Source organism: Lontra canadensis, unplaced genomic scaffold (assembly GCF_010015895.1).
Source record: "Lontra canadensis isolate GAN:19392208 unplaced genomic scaffold, GSC_riverotter_1.0 scaffold12, whole genome shotgun sequence".
Lineage (NCBI taxonomy): Eukaryota > Metazoa > Chordata > Mammalia > Carnivora > Mustelidae > Lontra > Lontra canadensis.
Genome location: NW_022631006.1, coordinates 18,945,186 through 18,972,175, shown reverse-complemented (window position 1 = coordinate 18,972,175; position 26,990 = coordinate 18,945,186). Strand labels below are relative to the sequence as shown.

General features: G+C 40.2%; 2 protein-coding genes across 3 annotated transcripts in view; both read left to right on the top strand.

Annotated features, from left to right (window-relative positions):
* Positions 1 to 26,990, top strand: part of MGA (MAX dimerization protein MGA) — a 173,705-nt gene that overhangs the window by 28,760 nt on the left and 117,955 nt on the right. The gene's annotated exons all lie outside the window — the stretch shown is intronic.
* LOC116867230 (60S ribosomal protein L31-like) lies at positions 12,505 to 12,846 on the top strand. The gene has a single exon (XM_032856783.1). The coding sequence runs from the start codon at positions 12,505 to 12,507 to the stop codon at positions 12,844 to 12,846; it is 342 nt and encodes a 113-aa protein (XP_032712674.1).

Sequence of the window (26,990 nt, the reverse complement as noted above, 5' to 3'; positions counted from 1 at the left end):
TCCTTTGCATATTTTATACATTTTTACGTATTTTATATTGAATTGTTTTCTTTTTCTTTTTTTTAATTTTCTTTTTTTTTTCCCAAGATTCTATTTATTTATTTGACAGATAGAGATCACAAGTAGGCAGAGAGGCAGGCAGAGGGAGAGGAAAGGAAGCAGGCTCCCTGCGATCATGACCTGAGCTGAAGGCAAAGACTTTAACCCACTGAGCCACCCAGGCGCCCCTAAGTGGTTTTCTTTTTTCCTTTGTTTTTAGGATTATGTGTCATGGTTGATAATTTGTCTATTTAGGGATTTTTCTCCAATCTGCCACTTAAATTATTTAATTAATGAATTATCCTACTTTAGTTTTAAACAGTTACTATTTTTATGTAGTTACAGGTGTGTATCTCTTAGTTTTTTCCTTTTTGGCTTTCTCTAGTATACTTAAAATGAAATAACTTAGGTGTGAGTTTTAAGGAATATATTTATCATATAAGCCTATTTGTGTCTCTGTAACACCATTTCTGCATTTACGTTTTTTAAGATTTTTTTTTTTGGACAGCGTGCACATGAGTGTATTTTTGGTGTTGGGAGTTGTGGAGGGAGAGAGAGAGAATCTCAAGTGGGCTACACCCAGCATGGAGCCTGACACACTCAATCCCATGACCTGAGCTGAAATCAAGAGTTGGAAGCTTAACTGTGCCACCAAAGTGCCCCAGCATATGCATTTACCCTTGAACAGCACGGGTTTGAACTGTGTGTGGGGTCCACTTACATCCCAATTTTTTTCAATAAATGTGGTACAGTACTGTAAGTGTATTTTCTTTTCCTTATGATTTTTTTAAACATATTCTTTCCTCTAGCTTACTTTGTGGTAAGAATACAGTATGTGGCACATATACAAATATGGGTTAATCAGCTGTTTGTTATTGCTAAGTCTTTCTGTCAATAGTAGGCTATTTGTAAATGTTTTGGGGAGTCAAAAATTATATGTGGATTTTTGACTGCATGAGGGTCGGTACTCTTATCTCCTGCATTGTGCTGTACAAGGGCCAACTGTATTTCATTAATAAAATTATTAGGCTGGGAATGCCTGGGTGGCTCAGTTGGGTAAGTGCTGCCTTCAGCTTGGGTCACCATCCCAGAGTCCTGGGATAGAGTCCTGCATTGGGCTTCTTGCTTGGCAGGGAGCCTGCTTCTCCCTCTGCCTGCTGCTCCCCCTGCTTGTGCGCACGCGCTCTCTCTATCTCTCTGACAAGTAAATAAATAAATAAAATATTAAAAAATATTATTAGGCTGAGAGTCTGATCAAAACAGGGAATTGTTAAACAAGAGCACAAAAGAGGCCAAAGTAGACTGATTTATGCTAATCCCATGGAGATTTATCTTAATCTCAATTTTGGCTTTTGGAGAAACGGAATCTTAACCAATCAGGAATCACTGGATCAGCAGTAGTTAGATAATCTGCCTGATAAACCCCTGGCTCCCTAAAGAAAAGTGACCTTGCCATAACCACTTTTTTGCTAGTATAACTTCCTTTATTCTGCTCCTCTCTGCCTGTGTATCTCCTTGGAGCTCCTTTCTATCTGCTAGATTGGATGCTGCTTGCTTGATGCATGAATTGTTAAAGCTGATAGATCATTAAAAATACAAAAAAATACAAAAAAAACCCCAAAAAAAGTTGTTAGATTTGCTTTCCTCTTAAGCACTTAACTCTCGTTGGAGAGAAAAAATAGACAATGCTTTATCAGTGGGATTTTGTGTTTCCACTTAATAGCAGTTAGCTTTTATTATGTGTTTGGTAACTTAGCTTCTCTTAAAATAGTCAGAGTCTGTTAACATTGGAATTTTAGGTGTATTGGGAAGAAACCTTATATAGGCTTCTGTTTCTTAGAAATATTCAGTATTTTAATACCTACTTTGTGTAGATCCCTTTGCCAATTCTGAAGAATGCTGAGACTGAATTTCTGCTCTCCACAAGTTTGCCAGCTTTAAGATGGGCCATGACCCAAGGCACTAGATGATATGTCCCTGAATGTTGGAGAAACTTCACTGGAGAAAAAAGAAATTCCCAGTAGTAGAACAGTCTGAGAAAACTGGGTGAAGAAGGTGTAATTTGAGCTGGACCCTAAAAGATGAATGGGATTTTTCTTTGTGCTGACTATGCACGTAGCATTTTATGTACTTTTTTCTCATTTAATCTTTATAGTAACCCTTTAAGACAGTTACAGTTTCCATTTGTGTTGTAGAAATGAAGAAACTAGAGATGAGTGTGTATGTTTTTGAGGGGTCTATATATATGTATGAAAATCATTTTTTAAAAAAAAGGTCTGGAGGGGCACCTGGGTGGCCTAGTGGGTTAAGCCTCTGCCTTCAGCTCAGGTCATGATCTCAGGGTCGTGGGATTGAGGCCTGTGTTGTCTGGGTTGGTGACAAGTGGGGAATCTGCTTGAGATTCTCTTCTTTTCCCTCCCCCTCTTTTGTTACCCAAGCTCACACTAGCATGTATGTACATACGCTTTCTCTTTCTAAAATAAATAAATAAAATCTTAAAAAGAAAAAATTAAAGAATACCCAGGGAGCGCGGGGGGGGAACGACACACCTGGCTGGCTTAGTTGGAGTGTACAACTCTTGTTCTCAGGGTTGTGAGTTCAAGCCCCACATAGGGTATAGAGATCACTTTAGAAAAAGAAAATCTTGGGGCACAGGGGTGGCTCAGTGGGTTAAGCCTCTGCCTTCAGCTCAGGTCATGATCTCAGCGTCGGTGGATAGAGCCCCGCATTGGGCTCTCTGCTCAGTGGGGAGCCTGCTTCCCTCCTCTCTGCCTACTTGTGATCTCTCGCGCTCTCTCTCTGTCAAATAAGTAAATAAATAAAAATCTTTTTAAAAAATCTTAAAAAAACAGATAGGTACTTATTTGGAAAAAACATGAAATCACCAGCGTTACTGAGTTTATATTAGTCTGTCCTGGTAGAAAAATAGCAATTTTCTAATATTATTATATCCACAAAGGGTATAACATTTTTTGGATACTGCATTGTTAAAATTAGGGGAAAAAGTGTTAATAGAAAATGCTCAAGATTTTAGTTATTTGGGAGGTTGGATGTATTAGGAGTATGACTTATTTTTTATTTATTTCAAAATGCTAAGTATTTCCTTTTCCCCTGTTTATGGGATGTGACATTTACTCATAATGGTGGTGACAAGGCAGTGCTAGTTTTGCTTTCAAAGTGCTTTTTGTTTCAGGTCACAAAGTTAAGTACTGGTGCAGGAAGGATTTGAACTCAGACTCTCTTGGTTCAAAGTTCTACATCTTGCCTACTGTGCTGTAAAAATGGAGAGACAGGAATTCTAAAGGGAGAAGCAGAGTTTACATAGGAAAGTCAGTATAAAGTATGTTAGGATGTAGTAGTAAACCATTGTGATTGAAGGGAATGTTTATAGCAGGAAATGAAGGGAAATAGATGATGAAGGAGCTCTTTGAGACCACAGTGTGGATTATCTTGAAAATCAGTACCATTGGGGGCCTGTGTGGCTGGGTTGGTTAAGCACCTGTCTTTGGCTTGGGTCTTGATCTCTGGGTCTTGGGACCCAGTCCTGCATTGGGCTCCCTGCTCAGCGAGGAGTCTCCTTCTCCCTCTTCTTCTGCCACTGCTGGTGTTTGTGCTGTCTCTTTCAAATAAATAAATAAATAAAAAAAATCTTAAAAAAAAAAAAAAAAAACAACAACAGGGACGCCTGGGTGGCTCCGTTGGTTGTACGACTCAGGTCATGATCCCGGAGTTCCTGGATCGAGTCCCGCATAGGGCTCCCAGCTCCACGGGGAGTCTGTTTCTCCCTCTGACCTTCTCCTCGCTCATGCTCTCTCTCATTGTCTCTTTCTCAAATAAATAAAATCTTTGAAAAAAAAAAACAAAAAAACACAAAACAACTAGGACCATTAATGGACATGAGGATAGATGAACATAATTTATTTATTTTACAAATGTTAAAGGATCATTCTTGAGATGAGTGAGTGAACTTGGAGCATTATGGTTTATTCTTTACAGAGGTGGTTTTTTTTTAGTTTTGTTTTTCGAGAGGGAGAGAGTGCAAGCAGGGTGGGGGGATGGAGGGAGAGGAAGAGAGAATCTTTTTTTTTTTTTTTTTTTTAAGATTTTATTTATTTAGGGATGCCTGGGTGGCTCAGTTGGTTGGACGACTGCTTTCAGCTCAGGTCATGATCTCGGAGTCCCGGGATCGAGTCCCGCATCGGGCTCCCAGCTCCACGGGGAGTCTGCTTCTCCCTCTGACCTTCTCCTCGCTCATGCTCTCTCTCACTGCCTCTCCTTCAAATAAATAAATAAAATCTTAAAAAAAAAAAGATTGTATTTATTTATTTGACAGAAAGAGATACAGCGAGAGAGGGAACACAAGCAGGGGGAGTGGGAGAGGGAGAAGCAGGCTTCCTGCCAAGCAGGGAGCCCGATGCGGAGTTTGATCCCAGCACCCTGGGATCATGACCTGAGCTGAAGGCAGCCGCTTAACCACTTAACCCAGGTGTGGCCAGAGAATCATAAGCAGGCTGGATCTTATGACCCTGAGATCGTGACCTGAGCCAAAATCAAGAGTCTTCCCGATGCTTAGCTGACTGAGCCACCCAGGCGCTCTTACAAGGGTTGTTTAGCCTTAGCTGATCCTTATGATATACCAGATTCTTTTCAGAGGAGAGGATAAAGTCATGTCTTAGCAATTCCTTTGTTTATTTTTTTTTAATATCTTAGCAATTCTACTCAAATTTTATCTACGATGCTTCTTTGAGAATGTTAACAAACACCACTTTTTATTGTGGTAAATATGCATAACAAAATTTACCAGTTTACCAATTTAACCATTTTTAATAGTACATAATAGTACAAAAACATTCACATTGTTATGCATCACTATCATCTGTCTCCAGAACTTTTTCATCTGTCCAAACTGAAACTCTTTACCCACTAAACACAAATTTTCCATTCTCTTTTTCTCTAGTCCTTGTAATTACCATTCTACTTTTTGTCTCAATGAACTTAAGTTTATGAGTTACCTCATATAAGTTGAATCATGTAAACTATTTGTCCTTTTGTGTCTAGCTTATTTTACGTGGCATGTTTTCAAGGTTCATCAATATTATAGCCTGTGTTAGAATATACTTCCTTTTTGAAGCCTGAATAATATTCCATTGTATGTATATACTACATCTTTATCCATTCATCTATCTTCTTTGCTTCCTCGACTCATTGGATGTTTAATGTTGTAGTTTAGCCTCTGTGTGTTTGTGTTCTTCTCATTTTTTTTTCTTGTGATTGATTTCTAGTTTCATACCACTGTGGTTGGAAAAGGTGAATGCTATGATTTCAGTTTTCTTAAATTTATTGAAGGTTGTTTTGTGGTCTAGCATGTGATCTGTTTTGGAGAATGTCCCATATGCACTTGAAAAGAATGTGTATTCTGTAGTTTTGGGGTGGAAAATCTGACATGTCCATCTGGTCCAATGTGTCATTTAAAGACATTTTGCCCTTATTGATTTTCTGCTTGTGATAATCTGTCCATTGATCTAAAATGAGATGTTAAAGTACCCTACTATTATTGTATTACTATCAGTTTCTCTTGTTATGTCTGTTATATTTCTGTTATTTACTTAATTGCTTCAATGTTGGGTGTAGATATTTATTTATTTAAAGATTTTATTTATTTGACAGAGAGAGAGGTCACAAGCAAGCAGGCCGGGGGGGGGGGAGCAGGCTCCCTGCTGAGCAGAGAGCCTGATGTGGGGCTTGATCTCAGGATCCTGAGATCATACCTGAGCCGAAGGCAGAGGCTTAACCCTCTGAGCCACCCAGGTGCCCCTGGGTGTAGATATTTAAAATTTTTCATTTCCGGGGCGCCTGGGTGGCTCATTGGGTTAAGCATCTGCCTTGGGCTCGGTTCATGATCTCAGGGTCCTGGGATCGAGCCCTGCATCAGGCTCTCTGCTGAGCAGAGATTCTGCTTCCCCTTCTCTGCCTGTCTCTCTGCCTGCTTGTGATCTCTGTCTGTCAAATAAATAAATAAAAATTCTAAAAAAAAAAAATTATTTCCTCTTGTTGGATTGACCCCTTTATCATTATGTAATGCCCTTGTCCCTTGTTACAGCCTTTGTTTCAAAGTCTGTTTTGTCTGATACAAGTATTGGTTGGCTACCTTATCTGTTTATCTATGGATGGAACCTTATGTTACTTCCCTATCTTGGCTGTTGTACTTAATGGTGCAGTAAGAATATGGGTACATACATCTTATTGGATTAGTGTTTTTGTTTTCTTTGCGTGAATACTCCAAAGTGGAATTAGTGGGTCACTTGGTATTTCTATTTTTAAAGTTTTGGGGAACCTCCATACTGTTTTCCAGAGTGGCTGCTCCAGTTTACATTTCTGTCACCAGTTCAGGAGGGTTCTCTTTTCTCCACATCCTCACCAGCACTGGTTATTGCTTGTCTTTTTAATATTACTTGATATTTTTTGATTCTGACTAGTATGAGGTGATAGCTCATTGTGGTTTTGATTTGCATTTCCTTGATGATTAGTGACTTGAACATCTTTTCATGTGTCAGTGGGCCGTCTGTATGTCTTTGGAAAAAATGCCTATTTAGGCCCTCTGCCCATTTTTATTTTTTTAAAAAATTTTTAATTTTTGAAAAAGATTTTACTTATTTATTTGAGAGAGAGAGGGGCAGAGATAGCAAGAGAGAGCATGAGTGGGGAAGACAGGGAAAAGCAGGCTCCTCGATGACCAAGGAACCTGATGCAGGGCTCAGTACCAGGACCCTGGGATCATGACCTGAGCTAAAAGCAGACACCTGACTGACTGAGCCACCCAGGTGCCCTGGTGGTTGTTCTTTGGTGTTGAATTGTGTGAGTTCTTTGTATATTTTGGATATTAACTCCCTATCAGATATATTGTTTGCAAATATCTTCTCCCATTCTGTTTTGTTAATAGGTTTTTTTTATTTTTGTTTTTGTTTTTGCTATGGGAAAGCTTTTTAGTTCAATGTATCTAGTCCCAGTAGTTAAGTTTTGCTTTTATTTCCCTTGCCCAAGGAGACAGATGAGAAAATATTGCTGAGGTTGATAATCCAAGAGATTGCTGGCTATATTTTCTTTTAGGAGTTTTAGGGTTTCATGTTTTACATTTAGGTTTTTAATTCATATTTTTTTAAAGAAGATTTATTTGAGAGAGAGAGAGAGAGTAGGGAGAGAGGCAGAGGGAGAGGAGGAGAATATTACGGAGAATCCCTGCTGAGCACACAGCTCAATCTCTACTTTTGTATGTGGTGTAAGAAAGTGGTCCAATGTCATTCTTTTGCGTGTAGCCAGCCATCCAGTTTTCCCAACACCTTTCATTGGACAGACTGTCTTTTCCAGTTGTTTGTTCTTGCCTCCTTTGTGGTCAATTAATTGAGCATATGATTGTGGGTTTATTTCTGTGTTGTCTATTCTATTTCATTGATCTATGTGTCTCTTTTTGTGCCGGTAACAAAGTATTTTCATTTGAAGCTTTATAGCATAGTTTGAAATCTGGGATTGTGATACCTCCAGCTTTGTTGTTCTTTCTCGATTGCTTTGATTGTTTGGGTCTTTTGCGATTCTGTACTAGTTTTATAATTATTCTAGTTTTATGGAAAGTCTTACTGGTGTTTTGATAGTGATTGCATTGAGTCTGTAGATTGCTTTAGGTGGTGTGAACATTTTAACAATATTCTTCCAACTGTGAGCATGTGTACCACTACTTTATAAATCTAGTAAATCTCTCAGTTGTCCTTTGGGTTTAAGCAAAAGCTCTTGATAATCCTACTACCACTTAATTTACTACCACTACCACTACCACTTAATTTATTACATGTTGATATAAATTGTGGTAGGAAGGACCTTGTTATTAGGAGAGTGATATTAACTATTAAGTTATAATATGGGGAACCACTTAGTTGGATGATTGGCTCTTATTTTTCTTGTAGTTTTTTTTTTTTTTTTTAATCATATGACCACCATTATGTTATCCAAATGTTGCATATATCCATCTGGAAGATGGGAATCATCACTGTATTTCTGTTCCTTGGTTTTCTGCTGCTAGGAACTATTTCTCTTATGTTTTCTAGTTTTGACTAGAGATGAGCTTAATACCGGTCATTTAACCTTTTTAGTCAGTTTACTTTCTTCAATTCATTGATGCAAATGAATTTTAATGTTATTAATGGAAACCTTGCTCACTTTAGCAATCCCATAACGTCATGGTCATTCTGAGTGGAAATATTTCCCATTGTGGTTCACATAAAAAGCTGAGTGAAGTAAGTAATACTTTTTCATAAAATAGAATATTAAAGTTTTTTTTTTTAAGATTTTATGTATTTGAGAGAGATCATGCATGTGTAACAATGAGTGGGGTTAGGGGGAGAGGGAGAAGCAAACTCTTCCCGCTGAGCAGGGACCCTGAGATCCTGACTTGAGTCGACGGCAGATGCTTAACCAACTGAGCCACCCAGGTGCCCCAGAATATTGAAGTTTTAGTATTTCTCTAAAAGAAATACCTCTAGAAACATGCAAAGTCAAAGCAGTGAAAACTAAAAACCACTAAATAATGTGTTAATAGGCAAAAAAAATTTTTTAAGGTTTTATTTATTTATTTGACAGAGATCACAAGTAGGCAGAGAGGCAGGCAGAGATAGAGAGGAAGGGAAGCAGGCTCCCTGCTGAGCAGAGAGCCTGACGTGGGGCTCGATCCCAGGACCCCGGGATCATGACCTGAGCCGAAGGCAGAGGCTTTAACCCACTGAGCCACCCAGGCACCCCAGGCAAAATTTTTTTTAAAGATTTGATATATTCATTTGACAGAGAGTGCACAAGCAGGGGGAGCAGCAGGCAGAGGTAGAAGGAGAAGGAGGCTTCTTGCTGAGCAAGGAGCCCAAAGTGGGGCTCAATCCCAAGACCCCCTGGATCATGACCTGAACCAAAGGCAGACGCTCAACCGACTGAGCCTTCCAGATACTCCAATAGGCAAATTTTTAACATAAGTACAAAGTTGTCTAAAGGGTTGCCAAAGAGGTCTGTTTATCTGAGTTATTATAATTATAGACCTCCTAAGGAAATGTATAGTGACGTTTGGTATCACATTTTTTTTTTTTTAAGATTTTATTTGTTATTTGACATACACAGAGAGATCACAAGTAGGCAGAGAGGCAGACAGAGAGAGGTGGGGGAAGAAGGCTCCCTGCTGAGCAGAGAGCCAGATGTGTGGCTCGATCCTAGGACCCTGAAACCATGACCCGAGCCAAAGGCAAAGGCTTAACCCACTGAACCACCCAGGCGCCCCATTGGTATCACTTTTTAGAATTAGCTAGAAACAGTTGGTGTGTTCAATGCAGAATGACAGTATTGGTTTATATGATAGGCAGAATACGTTAGCCTACTTTACACACTTCAAAATGGAAATCTAGAAGATAGGAGGTGAGCTTCTTAAGGGACTTTTTCACTTTTTATAGTCTATGCATATTACAGAATCTGGCACCTAGAATTAGAAGGCACTTAGGAGATATTTGTGAAATGAAAGAATGTGAATAGACAATTGCTTTCACACATTAACTCAATCAAGTAAAATTGCCTCTTCTTTTTGGTACATCCCCAACTCTGCCAGTCTTTTAATTTGTCCCTTCTCTGTTCTGCTAATCACTAAAACATTTCCTAAATTATAAAATTTGTTGACATCTTTTGTTTTTGTGTCCTTTACTAATCCTCTTGTCCCTTCTTTTCCTTTCTTTAGGCTTCATTGTCATCTTTTTCCTTTTTAAAAATGATTTTACTGTTGTTTTAGAAGAGATTAGAAAGGCAAAGAGAGAAACGTATCTGACTAGTCTAATATTCAGTTTTATTTAGTTAACATTTTAATATAAACGCTTTTCCAGTTAATTAACATCCTTCTAAATCAAGAAAACAGGGGCACCTGGGTGGCTCAGTTGGTTAGGCGTCTGCCTTCCCCTCAGGTCATGATCCCAGGGTCCTGGGATTGAGCCCCGTATTGGGCTCCCTGCTCATTGGAGAGCCTACTTCTCCCTCTTCCTCTTGCCACTTGCCCTGCTTGTGCGCTCTGTCTCTCGCTCGCTCTATACTATACATTTCCTTAAACTTTTACTATCCCCTGTTGTTGGAAACTTGGGTGTTACTATTACTATTTAAAGAAACTAGGGTAAAATTTTGGTGCATAAAATGTTTTCTCAGCCTGAAGGTGTTTCCTTAGGAGCAATATTTAGATATAGCTTCTGGGGCAGTTAAAAAGCTATTAATTATAAAAGTTAAACATGTTCATTGTAGAGCATTTGAAGAATGTAAGGAGTATTAAAGAGCAAGTCAGCTTTAATTACATAATGCTGTGATAACACTGCTTTAATATTTTGTTGTAGGGGCTTTTGGGTGGCTCAGTTGTTAAGCATTTGCCTTCTGCTCCCGTCATGATCCCAGGGTCCTGGGAGTGAGCCCTTCATTGGGCCCCCTGCTCAGCAGGAAGCCTGCCTCTCTCTCCACTCCCCCTGTTTGTGTTCCCTCTCTCATTGTGTCTCTGTCAAATAAGTAAATAAAAATCTTAAAAAACAACACAAAACATTTTGGTGTATTTCTTTCTAGAGATATATATTATCTGTCTTTATGTATATCCTATACATTTAAAGTGTTAGGGCTCTTTCCAGTGGTTGTACTATTTTATTTTTTCATGAGCAAAGTATGTCAATTGACTGTACTTGACAGGATTAAGCATATGCATTTTCCCATCATTCATAAATGTATGTTTCTTTAGAGTGGAACAATGTCTACAGTGTCTACAATTAATGTCTACAATTAATGTCTACAGTTAATCTCCTCCCAGTTTTTCTTAAATTCAATAGCTTTTGTCCTCATTACTCTTCTAGAATTAAACTTTGTGACCATATTATCTCCACATTGCTAAATCTAGCAGTCTTCTCATTCTACATGATCTCTCAGCCCCTATGCTATTGTTGATTACTTTCTTGCTCTTGAACTGAACCCATTTTACCACTTGCTTTCAGGACATCACATTCTCCTAGTTCTACTCCTATCTCAGGGTCTGTCCTAACTACTGTGTGCTAGTTCCTCCTAACCCTCCTACCTTTCAATGTTAGAATGCTCCAGGGCTCACATCTTGGTTATCATCTTTAAAAAAAAAACTTACTTGCTCAGCTCATTTAGTTTCTTACACTTTCAAATTTATATCTCCCTTTTTGGCCTTTTCTTTGAAGTGTGGATTCATATTCAGTTACCTTACCTAACATCTCCAGTTAGATATCTAATAGATTTTAAATTTGTCCAAAACTGAACCCTAATCTCCTTCTAACCCCAAATTTCCAGTTCCTTACCCACCCTCTTGAAGCGAGGAGTCATACAGTAGTCAAGTTGTGGTCACCTTGTCTTATTTATTAATTGCCTAGGTGAGTAGCTACAAAGTGGCTTAGAATTAGAGGACAGTTAAGCCTTGTGGTTTAGCATACTCAGAAAATACGTGCAGAGATATTCAGGGTCCATGGTGGACATTAAGTAATTTGTTCTTCCCCCAGTTACTCCTCTGATCTCATTTTTCACTTATTCTCCTCTGTCACTTTTCTTTAGCTTTAATGCTTCCTTGCTGGTCCCTCAAACACTCTGGGAAAGCTTCCACCTGCAGGGCTTTGCCTGGAATATTCTTCCCTCTGATATGGCTTATTCCCTGACCTCTTCTCTTTACTTAAATGTCACCTTTTCATTGAGTCCTTAATCACACTATTTAAACTTATAACTCTTATTAACATTGCTAATCTCCTTTCCTACATTATTTCCATAGCCCTGAGTCACCATATAACTTATTATTTTTTAAGATTTTATTTATTTAACAGAAAGATACACAGTGAGAGAATGAACACAAGTAGGGGGAGTGGGAGAGGGAGAAGCAGGCTTCCCTTCAAGCAGGGAGCCCAATGCAGGGCTCGATTCCAGGACCCTGGGATCATGACCTGAGCCGAAGACAGTCGCTTAACAACTGAGCCACCCAGTCTCCCCGTATATTACTTATTTAATTTGTCTCTTCTCCCCATTCTTAGACTAGAATCCTGTATAACCTCCAGAGGGACAGTGATTTTTATCTATTTTGCTCACTGCTGTATCCTCTAGCACCTAGAAGAGTGCCTGACATTTGGTAGGGGTAACTGTGAATGTTAAGAACATAGCATAATGTTATTTAAAAGCTAATGCAGGGGCGCCTGGGTGGCTCAGTGGGTTAAAGCCTCTGCCTTCGGCTCAGGTCATGATCCCGGGGTCCTGGGATCAAGCCCCGCATCGGACTCTCTGCTAAGTGGGGAGCCTGCTTCCTCCTATCTCTCTGCCTACTTGTGATTTCTGTCTGTCAAATAAATAAATAAAATCTTAATTAAAAAAAAAAAAAGCTAATGCAATAATACCTTACGTTCTTCCTTTCCAACTGGGGCCTGGCACATGGCTGCTGCAAAGAAGGGTGGTGAGAAGAGGAAGGGCCATTTTGCCAACACTGAAGTAGTGACCAGAGAACACACTGTCACCATTAACAAGTACATTCATCGAGTGGACCTGAAGACGTGTGTCCTTTGGACACTCAAAGAGACCCAGAAATTTGCCATGAAGGAGATGGGAACTCCAGATGTGTGCATTGTCATCAGGCTCAGCAAATCTGCCCAGGCCAAGGGGATAAGGAATGTCCTATACCATATCTGTGTGTGTTTATCCAGAAAACATAGTAAGAATGAAGATTCACCAAACAGGGTCTGTATATTGGTTACCTGTGTTCCTGTTGGCACTTAAAAAAAAATCTGCAGGTAATCATTGTGGATAAGAACTTACTGCTGATTGTCAAATAAAGCTCTAAAGCCACACACACACACACACACACACACACACGTAATACAGTCTTAGAACATGAATAGAAATGTGTCTAGGGGCACCTGAGTGGCTCAGGGGGTTAAAGCCTCTGCCTTCGGCTCAGGTCATGATCCTAGGGTCCTGGGATCGAGCCCCACATCAGGCTCTCTGCTCAATAGGGAGCCCGCTTCCCTTCCTCTCTCTCTGCCTGCCTCTCTGCCTACTTGTGATCTCTGTCTGTCAAATAAATAAATAAAAATCTTTTAAAAAAAGAAAAAAAAATGTGTCTAGAATAGTAATTCTTTTTTTTTTCTTTACAGATTTTATTTATTAAAAAGAGGGAGAACACACATGCCCTTGAGTATGGGGAGGAGCAGAGGGAGAGAATCTTCAGGTAGACTCTACACTGAGCTCAGAGCCAGATACAGGGTATGGGGCTCACCCCCTCCCCAGATCATGACCTGAGCCGAAATCAAGAATCTGATGCTCATGGGGCGCCTGGGTGGCTCAGTTGTTGAGTGTCTGCTTTCAGCTCAGGTAATGATCCCAGGGTCATGGGATCTAGCCCCTCATTGGGCTCCCTGCTCAGCAGGGAGTCTGCTTCTCCCACTCTCACTCCCCCTGCTTGTGTTCCCTCTCTCTGTGTGTGTGTCTCTCTGTCTGTCAAATAAATAAATTAAATCTTAAAAAAAAAAAAAAGTGATGCTTAACCAACAAAGCCACCCAGGTGCCCCTAGAATAGTAGTAATTCTTGATTTGGGGAGTTCAAGGACAGTTGTAAAATTTAATGAAAGTTATATGGATTCCCTCGTTATTAAAAAAATAATTACCAGACCTGGGACCGCCTGGATGGTTCAGTGGGTTAAGCCTCTTCCTTCGGCTCAGGTCATGAACTCAGGGTCCTGGGATCAAGCCCTGCATTGGGCTCTCTGCCTGCTTCCCCCCTCCCTCTGCCTTCCTCTATCCCTACTTGTGATATCTCTATCTCTCTGTCTCTCTGTTTCTCTGTTTCTGTCTCTCTGTCTCTGTGTGTGTGTGTCTGTCTGTCTCTCTCTGTTAAATAAATAAATAAATAAATAAGAAATTAAAAAAAAATTACCAGACCTAAAGTGAACTTCTTTAATTGCTAGTAATATTGAACATTTTTTAAAAAAGATTTTATTTATTTATTTGACAGAGATCACAAGTAGGCAGAGAGGCAGGCAGAGAGAGAGAGAGGAGGCAGCAGGCTCCCTGCTGAGCAGAGAGTCCTATGTAGGGCTTGATCCCAGGATGCTGGGATCATGATCTGAACTGAAGGCAGAGGCTTAACCCACTGAGCCACCCAGGCGCCCCAATGTTGAACATTTTTAATGGCTTTTAAAAATAGCTTTCTTTCTAAATTTTCTTATTTTTTCCATTTATTTGTCAGGATATATTTGTGGATATGTATGTAATTAATATATGTATATTTTCTTTATTTCCTGTGTTCATCTTAGTTTACAAAACTTAAAATTTCTATTAAGTCATGTGTTTTCTTTGTTTCTAAGCTTAGAAAATGGTTCTATTTTCTCCTTCCTGCTCAGAGATTTGATAAATACTCACTTTTGTTTTGTTTTAGCTTCCTCCTAACAAAAATGAAAGGGTGTGTTGAGACCATAGAGTTTAGGAAATCATAGCCATATGGTTAGTAACTGAGGGCATGGGTGTGGAAGAGATTGTTCAGGAAAAGTGTTTAGCCAGAGAAAAGGCAGGGAGAGGAAACCTCTGCAGAAATGTGTAGGTAGATAATCTGCAAAGGATGAGTTAAATAAAAGAGGTTAAAAAGGAAGTCAGTGGTAGGAAAATAAGGAGAGAGGGACATAGAGCCCATGGGAGACAGAAGTTTTAGGAAGGGTAGAGTGATCAGTAGTATCAGTTATCTTAGCACAAAGATGGAACACCTAATGATAAGAACTGAAGAGTGGTTGGGTTTGGCCACTAGAAATTCACTGGTGTTTTAGTGGAGAATGTTTTAATAAGGAATATTTTAGTGGAGAGAGGAAAGTGTAGTACAAGTGCCTATAGTTGTAGACTCTTAAGAGTTTAAGCGGGGCGGGGGGGCGCCTGGGTGGCTCTGCCTTCGGCTCAGGTCATGATCTCAGGGTCCTGGGATCGAGCCCCGCATCGGGCTCTATGCTCAGCGGGGAGCCTGCTTCCTCCTCTCTCTGCCTGCCTCTCTACCTACTTGTGATCTTTTTCTGTCAAATAAATAAATAAAGTCTAAAAAAAAAAAGTTTAAGCAGGGAAAGGATGGAAAGAGAGTGGGTTACACCTTCTGGGAGGGGTAGAATCAAAGGTGTGTGTGTGTGTGGTGTGTGTGTGTTTTGTTTTTTAGGAGGGGAAGAGTTGAGCATATTCATAGAACGTGGAAATGGTAGAGGAAAGACAGATATTGTGGGTGGGGGAAAAGAAGTTACTTGAAGATTCTGCAGGCAGTTGGGGGATGTAGGGTTAAGGGTCTGGGTGGGGACTATTTTCAGAAAGCACAGGTACTCCTTCCTTTAAGATGGATAGGAAGGAGGTAAGTTGTTGAGGATAAAGGAGTAGGAGAGAAAAAATTTGGAGGTGATTATGCTTCATTGCCACTTTTTAGCTATGTGTTTTATAATCCGTGGGCAACTTGGGTTTTAGTTTTCTTACTGTGAAAGAATATTAATGGTTGCCTTGATTGTTTTATAGATTTCATATGAGTTAAAAATGAAGAAAGTAGATGTTAAAATGCTTTAGAAACTTAAAATGCTACACAAATCTGTAGCTTATTGTTAGCAACGTGTTTGAGAAAGTTATCTGCTTTGAATATAGTCTGTAAAGATCATTAAATTTGGAGCGCCTGGATGGCACAGTGACTTATGCATCCTACTCTTGGTTGCCACTCAGGTCTGATCTCAGGGTTGTGAGATGTAGCCTGTTTTGTGCTCCCTGCTCAGTTTGGAGTCTCCTTGGGTTTCTCTCTCCCTCTTCCCTTCCCCCTTGTGTGTACATGCACATACTCTTTCTCCCTCTCAGATAAATAGGTCTTTACAAAAAAAACTTACTAAACCAGAATTTTTTTTTTTTTAAGATTTTATTTATTTATTTGAGAGAGAGAGAATGAGAGAGATTGAGAGCACGTAAGTGGAGAAACGTCAGCAGGAGAAGCAGACTCCGTGTCAAGCAGGGAGCCCGATTCGGGAGTCCCGGGACTCTAGGATCATGACCTGAGCCGGAGGCAGTCGCTTAATCAACTGAGCCATCTGGGCGCCCCAAACAGAATGTTTCTAATAGCAAGAAGGTGAGGTGTTTTAGGACCATAATGTGAGAGTCTTAGGCCTCTCAAGCTTTATCTGATATCTGGAAAGGTTCCTTTTAAGTCAGGAATGTGTCTTAATAAGAACTGCTGCTGACATTAGCACTTGAGAGCATTTAAAATGTTGACGGCGGGAATAACTAGGGGAAAATGTGTGGGAAGAAATCTCCTTCGAAACAAAGTAAAGTGAATTTTTCAGTAGTTTAGATTTGGCATGAGACTGCAGGAATTCTACATTCTCTTGTGTCTTCTGCTTGTTCACTTCTGAAAACATTTAAAAAACTTTTGAGAAAAACTAAACTTCCAAGTTTTTACGAACTCTTAAGGTTTTGGTGCCTTAGATTAATTTATGCTTACCTCTTTTCTTCCGTCTTTCTATGTGGCTGTAATGGTGGGTGTGAATGTCCTGGCAGATGCACACAAGAGCATTAACAATGCTGAAAAGAGAGGCAAATGCCAGTCTCTTTTAATTTTATTTTTATTTTTTAAGATTTTATTTATTTATTTGACAGACAACATTAGTAGGCAGAGAGGCAGGCAGGGTGGGGTGGAAGCAGGCTCCCCGCTGAGCAGAGAGCCAGATGTGGGACTCAGTCCCAAGACCCTGAGATCATGACCTGAGCAAAAGGCAGAGGTTTAACTTGCTGAGCCACTCAGGTGCCTCTGCCAGGTTCTTTTTAGGTCACGCTCCAGAGTCATCGTTTCTCATGGTGATGATAGAGCATGATTAAATTGGTCAATTTGAAATCACTAATGATCAGGGAGCTGGGAAAATTGTTTTGATCCTCACAGGAGGTTAAACAGAGGTGGAGTGATCAGCCCCAGATTTGATGTACAACTCAGAGATCTAGAAAAATGGCAGAATAATTTGTTCCAGTCCCTGCCAGTTTGGTTTCATTGTACTGACAACCTCAGCTGGCATCATGGACCATGAAGAAGCAACATGAAAACACACAGGAGGGAAAATCCTGGGATTCTTTTTCTAGGGTTGTAATACCCATGTGCAAATAAAATGCCTCACTGGGAAAAAAAAAAAAAGCTTTTGAAAAAATGAAACTTCAAGTTTTCATGAAATCTTAAGATTTGGTGCCTTAGATGGATTTATGCTTAGCTCTTTTCCTCTTTATCTGTGTCCTTATGACATATAGGTTCAGTTTTTATATGTAGTGAGTCTATCACTTGGTATTTAGTTAAAAAAAAAAAAAAGGTTTGTGTGGTGCTCTTCCCTTCTCTGTTTCTCTCTCTCTCTCTTTTTTTGGCATTGTCTTTTCTTAGCACTCTAGATTCCATTAGCATTTCCATTCCTTTGCCCTTGGTTATCATCAGTCCTAGATTTCTGTTTATGATTTCTGGGTGCTGAGGATGACTGGAGAAAACCATATAATTGAACTAATTGTTCCACTACTGACTAATACATGCTGCTTAGTCTGATTTGACCCTTGATGTTATAGTTAATTACCATGAACATTTCATGGGATATTGACTCTTTCTCATTCCCTTGACAAAAATGTGCATGATATTGTTTCATTTTTGTACCCCTGTTAATTTATTCAAATATATTTGAGTGCCTACTATATGTCAGCCAGTATGCTAACAAGTAGAAAATAGTAAGAGGGAAACAGTTAAAGTGCCAGTTACAATACATTAGTGTGGAAAAGATAAAATACTAATTTGACTTGGTGATTAAGAAGTCATAGTGAGGGGCGCCTGGGTGGCTCAGTGGGTTAAGCCGCTGCCTTCGGCTCAGGTCATGATCTCGGAGTCCTGGGATCGAGCCCCGCATCGGGCTCTCTGCTCAGCAGGGAGCCTGCTTCCTCCTCTCCCTCTGCCTGCCTCTCTGCCTGCTTGTGGTCTCTCTATCAAGTAAATAAATAAAATCTTAAAAAAATAAAAAAAAAAGAAGTCATAGTGAGGGGTGCCTGGGTGGCTCAGTTGTTAAGTGTCTGCCTTTGACTCGGGTCATGATCCCAGGGTCCTGAGATTGAGCCCTGCATCACTTAGGGCTGCCTGCTCAGTGGGAAGCCTGCTTCTCCCTCTCCTACTCCCCTTGCTTGTGTTCCCTCTCTTGCTGTCTCTGTCAAATAAATAAATCTTAAAAAAAAAAAAGAGAGAAGTCATGGTTATCCTAAAAGTAGTATTAGTAGGGAGTTAAGATGGAATCCCCCTTATAGTTGGTGGAAGAATAAATGGCAGGTGATAAAGGAGGAGGGTAGAGAGAGGAGTGGGGAGGGAGTACAGAAGGGAGCACAGGAGTGAGAGGGAGGAAGAAGGGGAGTGTTGGACCTGAAGGACGAGGGGAAGAGAAAGTGGGGAGCGAGAAGGAGAGGAAAAGAATTATTTCTTTGTGAGAAGGTTTGCTGAGAAGGCTGGATAGGAGCCAGGAAGGACTTTGTTTTTATGTTAAAACCTCACCTTGTATACTTGGTGAGGGAAAGGTGCTAATAAGGAAAGAGAGGTTGAAGATTCAAGATATGGTATGTCTGATAGAGCAAGGTGTTGAATGAGGCAGGAAGCAGGTGGAAGTCATGATGTGGGTCAGGAATACAGATGGATGGGTTGGCTTTGTACAGGAGGAGGAATGCCTCATTTTTTTGGGACCGAAATAAAAATAGGGAGATGTATGAATATAGATAAAGTTATAGGTAGGGAAATCTGGGTAGAGGGAGGGTATGCCTGATAGTTTGTATATCTTTATAAGGTCAGGAGCAAGGTTGTTGGTTGAGTGAAGGGCCTGGACAGGAGATGATGGTTCAGTTGAGAAAATAATTAAGAGTTGTTGAGGGGAGGGACACCTGGGTGGCTTTTTTTTTTTTTTTTTAAAGTAAACTTTCTGCTCAACAGGGGTGCTTGACTTATGACCTTGAGATCAGGAATCTCATGCTCTGCCTACTGAGCCAACCAAGCACCCCTGCTTTGGGGTTTCTTAATGTCTTTTTTTTTTTTTTTTTTTTTTTTTTTTTGAAGTCTGGTTATATCATTTCTGTCTCATCTATGCCCTGACTTCATCCTCTTCTTTGTATATGCTTTTCCTTACCTTATGGTGTCATCTCATGTATGGTCCATATATATATATATATATTTTTTTTTTTTTTTAAAGATTTCATTTATTTATTTGACAGAGAGAGAGAGTGCGTGAGTGTGCAAGCAGGGGGAGTGGCATGGAGAGGGAGAAACAGGCTCCAGAAGAGCAGGAAACTGGACGTGGAGCTCGATCCCAGGATGCTGGGATCATCGCCTGAGCGGAAGGCAGCTGCTTAATTGACTGAGCCATCCAGGTGGCCCTGGTCCATGTTTTTTTTTTTTTTTTAAGATTTTATTTGTTTATTTGACAGGCAGAGATCACAAGCAGGGGGAGAGGCAGGCAGAGAGAGAGGAGGAAGCAGGCTCCCTGCTGAGCAGAGAGCCTGATGTGGGGCTCCATCCCACAGCCCTGGGATCATGACCTGAGCCGAAGGCAGAGGCTTTAACCCACTGAGCCACCCAGGCGCGCCCTGGTCCATGTTTTCTTAAGGCCTCTTCTCTGGCAGTTAGTTCAGATTCTGTTCTTGCTTCCCACAGGCACAAGTCCCTCCTACTATTCCCATTCTATTGAGAGAAGGAGTGCATTTGCACGTAAGAGAAAGAATCCTTGGGCTAACCTCTTGGTAAGCTCTTTCTTCCTAGGCTGATGGCCATTTTGTAGGACTGGTGACCTTTGGGTCAGGTGCATGCCTCTGAACCAGGATCATGTGGTATTTATATGGAGATTAGGAGATTATATGAAATAAGACACTGCCACTGTCACAGCTCTTTAATATGCAGAGGGCTGTTAGTTCAGCTTTTACCTTGAGGGAGAACTGTGATTTTGTTGACCAATCTGGTGAGAACTAGATTGCTTAGAAGACCAGGGTTTACCTCAATAAGGGCATCTAGATAGTTTCCTTGAAAGTACTAGACTTTTAAGAATGAGAGGATTGGCTGCTGGGAAGATGGTGGAGTAGGAGGACCCTGGGCTGAAGTCTTGCCACGAGGCCATCTAGAGAGTCCCCACATTGGCATGAATAACCCAGAAAACAACCGGATAGCTGGCTGAACAGACTTTCTGCGGCCTGACATAGACAAGAAGCCACAGCGAAGCAGATCCACCCTCGCAACTGCCCATGGCAAGATCCTATCAAAGCAGTGCCACAAAGCCTGGCAGTGTGTGTGCAGCGCAGACAAGGATCAGCACCACTCTGAAGTGAGTCCTGCTCCTGGGAGAGGGGAAGAGAACCACATAGCAGTCTGACTATCACCCCTGTAGTAGGCTGGGGTCAGGCACCTGGTTTGAATACAGGCCCCACACACCAACAAAAGCTTCTCAGGGGACAACACTGGGAAAGTGCCTACAGTTTGGTGCTACTTCATCTCTGGCAAATGCCTGGTCTTATTCAACTCAAGCCCAAGGCAGCCCCGGACTGGCTCACTAACACTGTGGGGACCAGACTCTGCTCACAACAGGCAGAGAGCCATTGCAGGCTGGACTGAAGACAAACACAGCTCTGCCACAACAGGAGGGGGCAGACAACACACAGGGGAGACCCCCTGAAGTGCCACGTTCTGGGGAACAGGGGACAATGCACAGCAGGTCACTGCAGGCCCTCTTCTTCATAAAGCCACTACCGTCAAGTGCAGGAGAGAAACAGACCCAGAATTAAAATGTGGAGATAGGAATATGTCCCAAACGAAAGAGCAGAACAAAATCACAGCAAGAGACCTAAACAAAATGGAGATGAGTAATATGTCTGATTGTGAATTTAAAGTAATGCTCATAAAGATGCTCGCTAGAATTGAGAAAGCAGTGCAGAACCTCCATGAGACCCTCCACCAAGAGATAGTAGATGTAAAAAAGAACCAATTAGAGCTGTTGGACTCCCTAAATGGAAATAAAAATAGACCACCTGGAATAAATAGCAAACAAGAGGAAGGAGAAGACGGATTAGCCACCTGGAGGACAGAGTCATGGAAAGTAACCAAGCTAAGCAGATGAGAGGGGGGAGAAAAAACACAAAATGAGAATAGACCCAGGGAACTAAGCAACACTGTCAATCATAACAGTTGCATGATAGGGATCCTAGAAGGAGAAGAGTGAGAAAAAGAGGTCAGAAGATTTGCCTGAAGAAATAATAGCTAAAAACTTACTGAATTTGAGGAAGGAAAGAGAAATCCAGATCCAGGAGGCACAAAGAGCCCCCAACAAAACCAACCCAAAGAGGTCTGCAGCAAGACAGAAGTAAATAATATGGCCAAAAGTAGTGATAAATAGAGAATTTTAAAAGCAACAAGAGAAAGGAAAGCAGTGACATACAAGGGAAACCCCATACAGGTGTCAGTGGGTTTTTTAGCAGAAACTCTGCAGGACAGAAGGGAGAGGCATGATAAATTCTAGCAGCTGAAAGGAAAAGATCTATAGCCAAGAATACTCTATCCAGCAAGGCTTTCATTTAGAATAGAAGGAGAGATACAGTTTCCTGGGAAAACAAAAGTTAAAAGCAAAACCAGCCACATCCCTGTCACACATGCCATCAGGTGGGTCCCAAATTCATAGTCAAGCCGCCCTCCTGACCGAGTCACTATGCACAGCCTGCCACCTGCTCAGTGCCAAGTCAACACACCTTCACCTCAGATTGCCAAGGGCTCAAACTGGCACTCTTCCTCTCAAAGTCCAGCCCTGTACTCAAGTTTGTGCACAAAAGTAGACATAATTATAATAGCAGAATGAAGCAACCCCAAACAGTGACACTAATTCTGTGGAATATATAATGGATAAAAGGAGTGTGCTAGGCCGACAATATCTCTAACAAGCGCATCAAAGAACAGTACATACAGCATGATTCTGGTTAGTAAGAGAAGCAAACTGGGGAAAAATAAAACAAGATGAAATCAGAGAGGGAGACAAACCATAGAGACTCTTAAGCATAGGAAACAAACTGAGGGTTGTTGGAGGGGATGGGGGTGTGGGAATGGAGTAACTGGGTGATGGACATTAAGGGGGACACTTGATGGAATGAGCACTGGGTGTTCTGTGCAACTGATGAATCACTGAACTCTGCCTCTGAAACTAATAATACATTACATCTTAATTAATTGAATTTAAATTAAAAAGGAAACCCACACACACACACAAAAGAATGAGAGGGTTTCTGTATGAGGAGGTTAGGGAGAATGATGTTGATATGCTAGACAATGAAGACAGTAAGAAGATGCTAAAGCAGTGGAAATTGTATATGCAAAAGGTTCAGGTAAGAAAAGTGTGGGCCATATTTAGTTCAGCGTATAGTAGTAATGAGAAAGAAAGATAAATCCAGAGTATTGAGGTCTTTTTATGCTAAGCCAAGGAGTTGAGGTACAACATGATGTTCATCGTTTAGTTGTCTTGAAGTTCTCGCTAACCTTAAAATCACTATGAGAATTTATGAATGAGTGAAGTTCAGTCTAGAGAAGTGCTGTAATTTTTTTTCTTGTAGTTAAGACTACATGACTTTCAGATCTTAATTTTGTGACACTAGTATTCTATTCATTTATTTGTAAGACTTATGTGAGTTTTACAGAAGTTTTGAGATATAATTCACATACCATAAAATTCATTTAAAGTATACAGTTCAGTGGTTTTTAGTATATTCACAGTTGTGTACCCAATCTTACCCCCAAATTTAGAACATTTTCATAACATCAAAAAGAAAACTTACGGGGCGCCTGGGTGGCTCAGATGGTTAAGCACCTGCCTTTGGCTGAGGTCATGATCTCAGGGTCCTGGGATGGAGTCGGTTATCGGGCTCTCAGCTCAGTGGGGAGTCTGTGTCTCCTTCTCCCTCTGCCTCTGGGGATATTGCATGGGGGAAGGGGAGAATAGAAAGTGACTGCTAAATGGGAATAAGATTCCTTTTTTTTTTTTTTTAAGATTTTTTTATTCATTTGAGAGAGCGAGTACAAGCAGGAGAGGCAGAGGGAGAGAGGGAGACACAGACTCCCCACTGAGCTGAGAGCCCAACATGGGGCTTGATCCCAGGACACTGAGGTGCAATATCCTCAGTCCTAGGTAACCAGTATTCTACTTTGTGTCTCTATAGGTTCATTCAATAGGAGGTCCTTTGTGATTGAGTTTCACTTATAATTTTTTAAAAGATTTTATTTATTTATTTGACAGATAGAGGTCACAAGTAGGCAGAGAGGCAGGCGGGTGGGGGTGGGGGAAGCAGGCTACCTGCTGAGCAGAGAGCCCGATGCAGGGCTCGATCCCAGGACTTGAGAACATGACCTGAGGCGAAGGCAGAGGCTTTAACCCACTGAGCTACCCAGGCACCAACTTATAATGTTTTCAAAGTTTATCCATGTTGTACCTTGTATTGGTAGTACATTCCTTTTTGTGGCTAAATAATATTTAGTTGTTTGGATATACCATATTTTGTTTATCCATTCATTAGTGAACAATTGCATTGTTTCCCCTTTTTGGCTACTATAAATAATACTAATAGAAACATTCATATACTTTTTGTGTGTGTGTGTGAAAATATTTTCATTTTTCTTGAATATATACCTAGTAGTGGAATTACTGGGTCATATTTAACCTTTTGAGAAACTGCCAAACTTTTACAAAGCAGCTGTACCATTTTACATTCTCACCCAACAGTATGAAGGTCCTAATTTCTCCACATTCTTGTCAACACTTATAAGTATCTGTCTTTTTTAATTTATTGTTTTTTTGAAGATTTACTAATTTTTTTATTTTTTAGAGAGGAGTGTGCAAGAGTGAGCACAAGTTGGGGGAGGGACGGAGGGAGAGAATCTCTAAGCAGACTCCCCGCTGAACACAGACCCCAGTGCTGGGCTTGATCTCTCCTATGAGAACTCCTGTGTGATCTCTTATGAGATCACAACCCCAGCTGAAACCAAGAGTTGGATGCTCAACTGACTGAGCCACCCAGGCCCCCCTGCTTTTTAAAAAAAAAGATTTATTTATTTATTTCAGAGAGTGCAAGAGAGTGGGAGCGCATGAGTGGGGAGAGTAGCAGAGGGAGAGAATCTTAAAGCAAACTCCCTGCTAAATGCAGAGCCCATCATGGGGCTCAGATTCCATGACACGTGGGATTACGACCTGAGCCGCAACCGGGAGTCGGTCAGTCATTCAACTGACTGAGCCACTCTGGCGCCCCAGTATCTGTCTTTTAAATTATAGCCATCTTAGTCTGAGGGAAGTAGCATCTCACTGGGGTTTTGATTTGCATTTCCCTGATCACTAATGACTTTGAGCATATTTCCATTTGCTTTTATTGACCATTTTTGTTTATCTTCTTTGGTGAACTGTCTGTTCAAGTCATTTACCCATTTTTGAATTGGCTTGGATTTTTTTGGTTGTTGTTGAACTGTAAGAGTTCTTTATATATTTTGGGTATTAATCCAGTATCCCTGATTTGCAGATATCTTCTCCCATTCTGTGGATTGTCTTTTCAATATCATGATAAGGTCCAAACCCAAGATCATGAAGATTTTCCCTGTTTTCTTACAGAAGTTTTACAATTTTAGTGTTTGTGTTTAGATCATTGGTTTGTTTTGAAGATTTTTTTTTTTTAAGTAATCTTTACACACAACATGGGGCCCGAACTCAGAATGACCAGATCAAGAGTGGCATGCTTCACTGACTGAGCCAGCCAAGTGCCCCTAGATTATTGATCTGTTTTGAATTAATTTTTGCATATGGTATGAGATAGAGGTCCACCTTCATTCTTCTGCGTGTGTATAGCCAGTATACTTGATATTCTGTGGTTTAATAAAGTATTTTCTTCATACTTTGGGTAGTAGGACATTTCTTCATACCTAATAAACTGGCATAAGCTCCCATTCAAAATACTATCATGAAATGAATATAGAACATACTATTAGAATTGGAATATTAGAGTTGTAAAGTTCCATACAGATTTTTTTCAGTTCCTCTCATTTTATAAATATAGAAACAAAGACCTGGAGAAGTTAATTGATGTTTAAGGCTGTGTAGCTATCGGTTAAAGATGATTTAACCCAAGGATTAGCAAACCTTTCCTATAGAGGACCAGATAGTAAATATTTTAGACTTTGTGGGACAAGAGGCAAAATAGGGTATTGTGTAGGTACTTTTGTAATAAGAAAAAACAAATTTCCACAAATACTTTTATTAATGAATTTCAAAATATAATTAATAGAATCTCTCCCACTTCTTTTTGGTAATACATATCTACTAATGAGAAAAATGGAGGATTTTTTTGGAGGGCGGGGAGCATAACATTTTATTTGATGTTCAAAATTAGCATTCCTTAGCATCAGAACTGATTAGAAATATTCATCTGTTATTGTTGATCTGTTTGAAGTTTTGTGTATTTTTTAAGAGATAAGGAGGAAGAATCTTAACCCTGCTTCATGCTGGATGTGGAGCCAGTTGCTGGGCTTGATCTCAGCAACCCTGACATCATGACCTGAGCCAAAATAGTTGGGTTCTTAAGCAACTGAGCCACCCAGGCATCCCTGTATTTCATCTTTGAAAATGTCTTTTGCACAGAAAGTTACTGCCAAATACCGATACATGTTTCTCATTGAGCATGTACTTTCTTGGAAAGCATATAGAAAATTACTAGATTTTTCTCCTTGGTATTTGCCTTTTTGATATGAATTGCAGATTAATCACTTCAGTTTAAGAGTAGGTGGAAACCTTCAGCTGCACAGGCACAGGTAAATAGATTTTGAAATAGGGAAATACACTTTGAATTGTACTAAGGTCTGAAAACACTGCTGAAACCATAGTTTGAACTTGTAACATAGATCTGTTATGAATTTGTATAGGAATGGCATCTTTTTTACCTTTTTTTCCCATTTTACTTTATTGAGATATAATTGACATAAAGCACTATTATTGTGGAGCATAGTGACTTACATACATTGTAAAGTGATTAAAATGGTAACTTAACATTCACCATCTCATATGGATACAAAAAAAGCAAAATGGGGGAAAGAAAGTTTTTTTTTTCTTTCTTTCTTTTTGTTTTACTTGAGAAAGGAACTTTTAGGATTGAGTCTCTGAGCAACTTTCAAATAAATATACCATATAGCAGTTTGGTAAGCAGTCCCTTGTATATTACAAGCAGTCATCTTGTATATTACATCCCCCCAGCACTCATTTATCTTACAACTTGAAGGTTGCACCTTTTGATCACTTTCACCTAGTTCCACTAGCCCCACAACTCTCTTGCCCAGGTAATGTCAAATCTGGTATCTTTTTTGATGAGGTGTTTTGTGTGTGTGTGTGTGTGTATGTGTGTGTGTGTGTGTGTGTTAAAGGTTCCATAGATAAGTAAGATCATACAGTATTTGCCTTTCTGTCTAACTTATTCATTTAGTGTAATGCCCTCAGGGTCCATTTGTGTTGTTGCAAATGGCAGGATTTCTTCCTTTTTTATGGCTGAATAGTATTCCATTGTGTGTGTGTGTGTGTGTGTGTGTGTGTGTGTGTGTACACGTACACAAATATATATCACATTTTCTTTATTCATTTGTTGATGAAGACTTAGGTTGCTTCCATGTCTTGGCTGTTGTAAATAATGCTGCAGTGAACATGGGAGTGCAGATATCTCATCCATACAGTGATTTCAGTTCCTTCAAATATATAACCAGAAGTGGAATTGCTGAATCATATGTAGTTCTGTTTTCAGTTTGTTGAAGAACCTCCATAGTGTGTTTTCCATAGTGGCTTTGCCAATTTATTGTTCCACTAGTAGTGCACAAGAGTTCCCTTTTC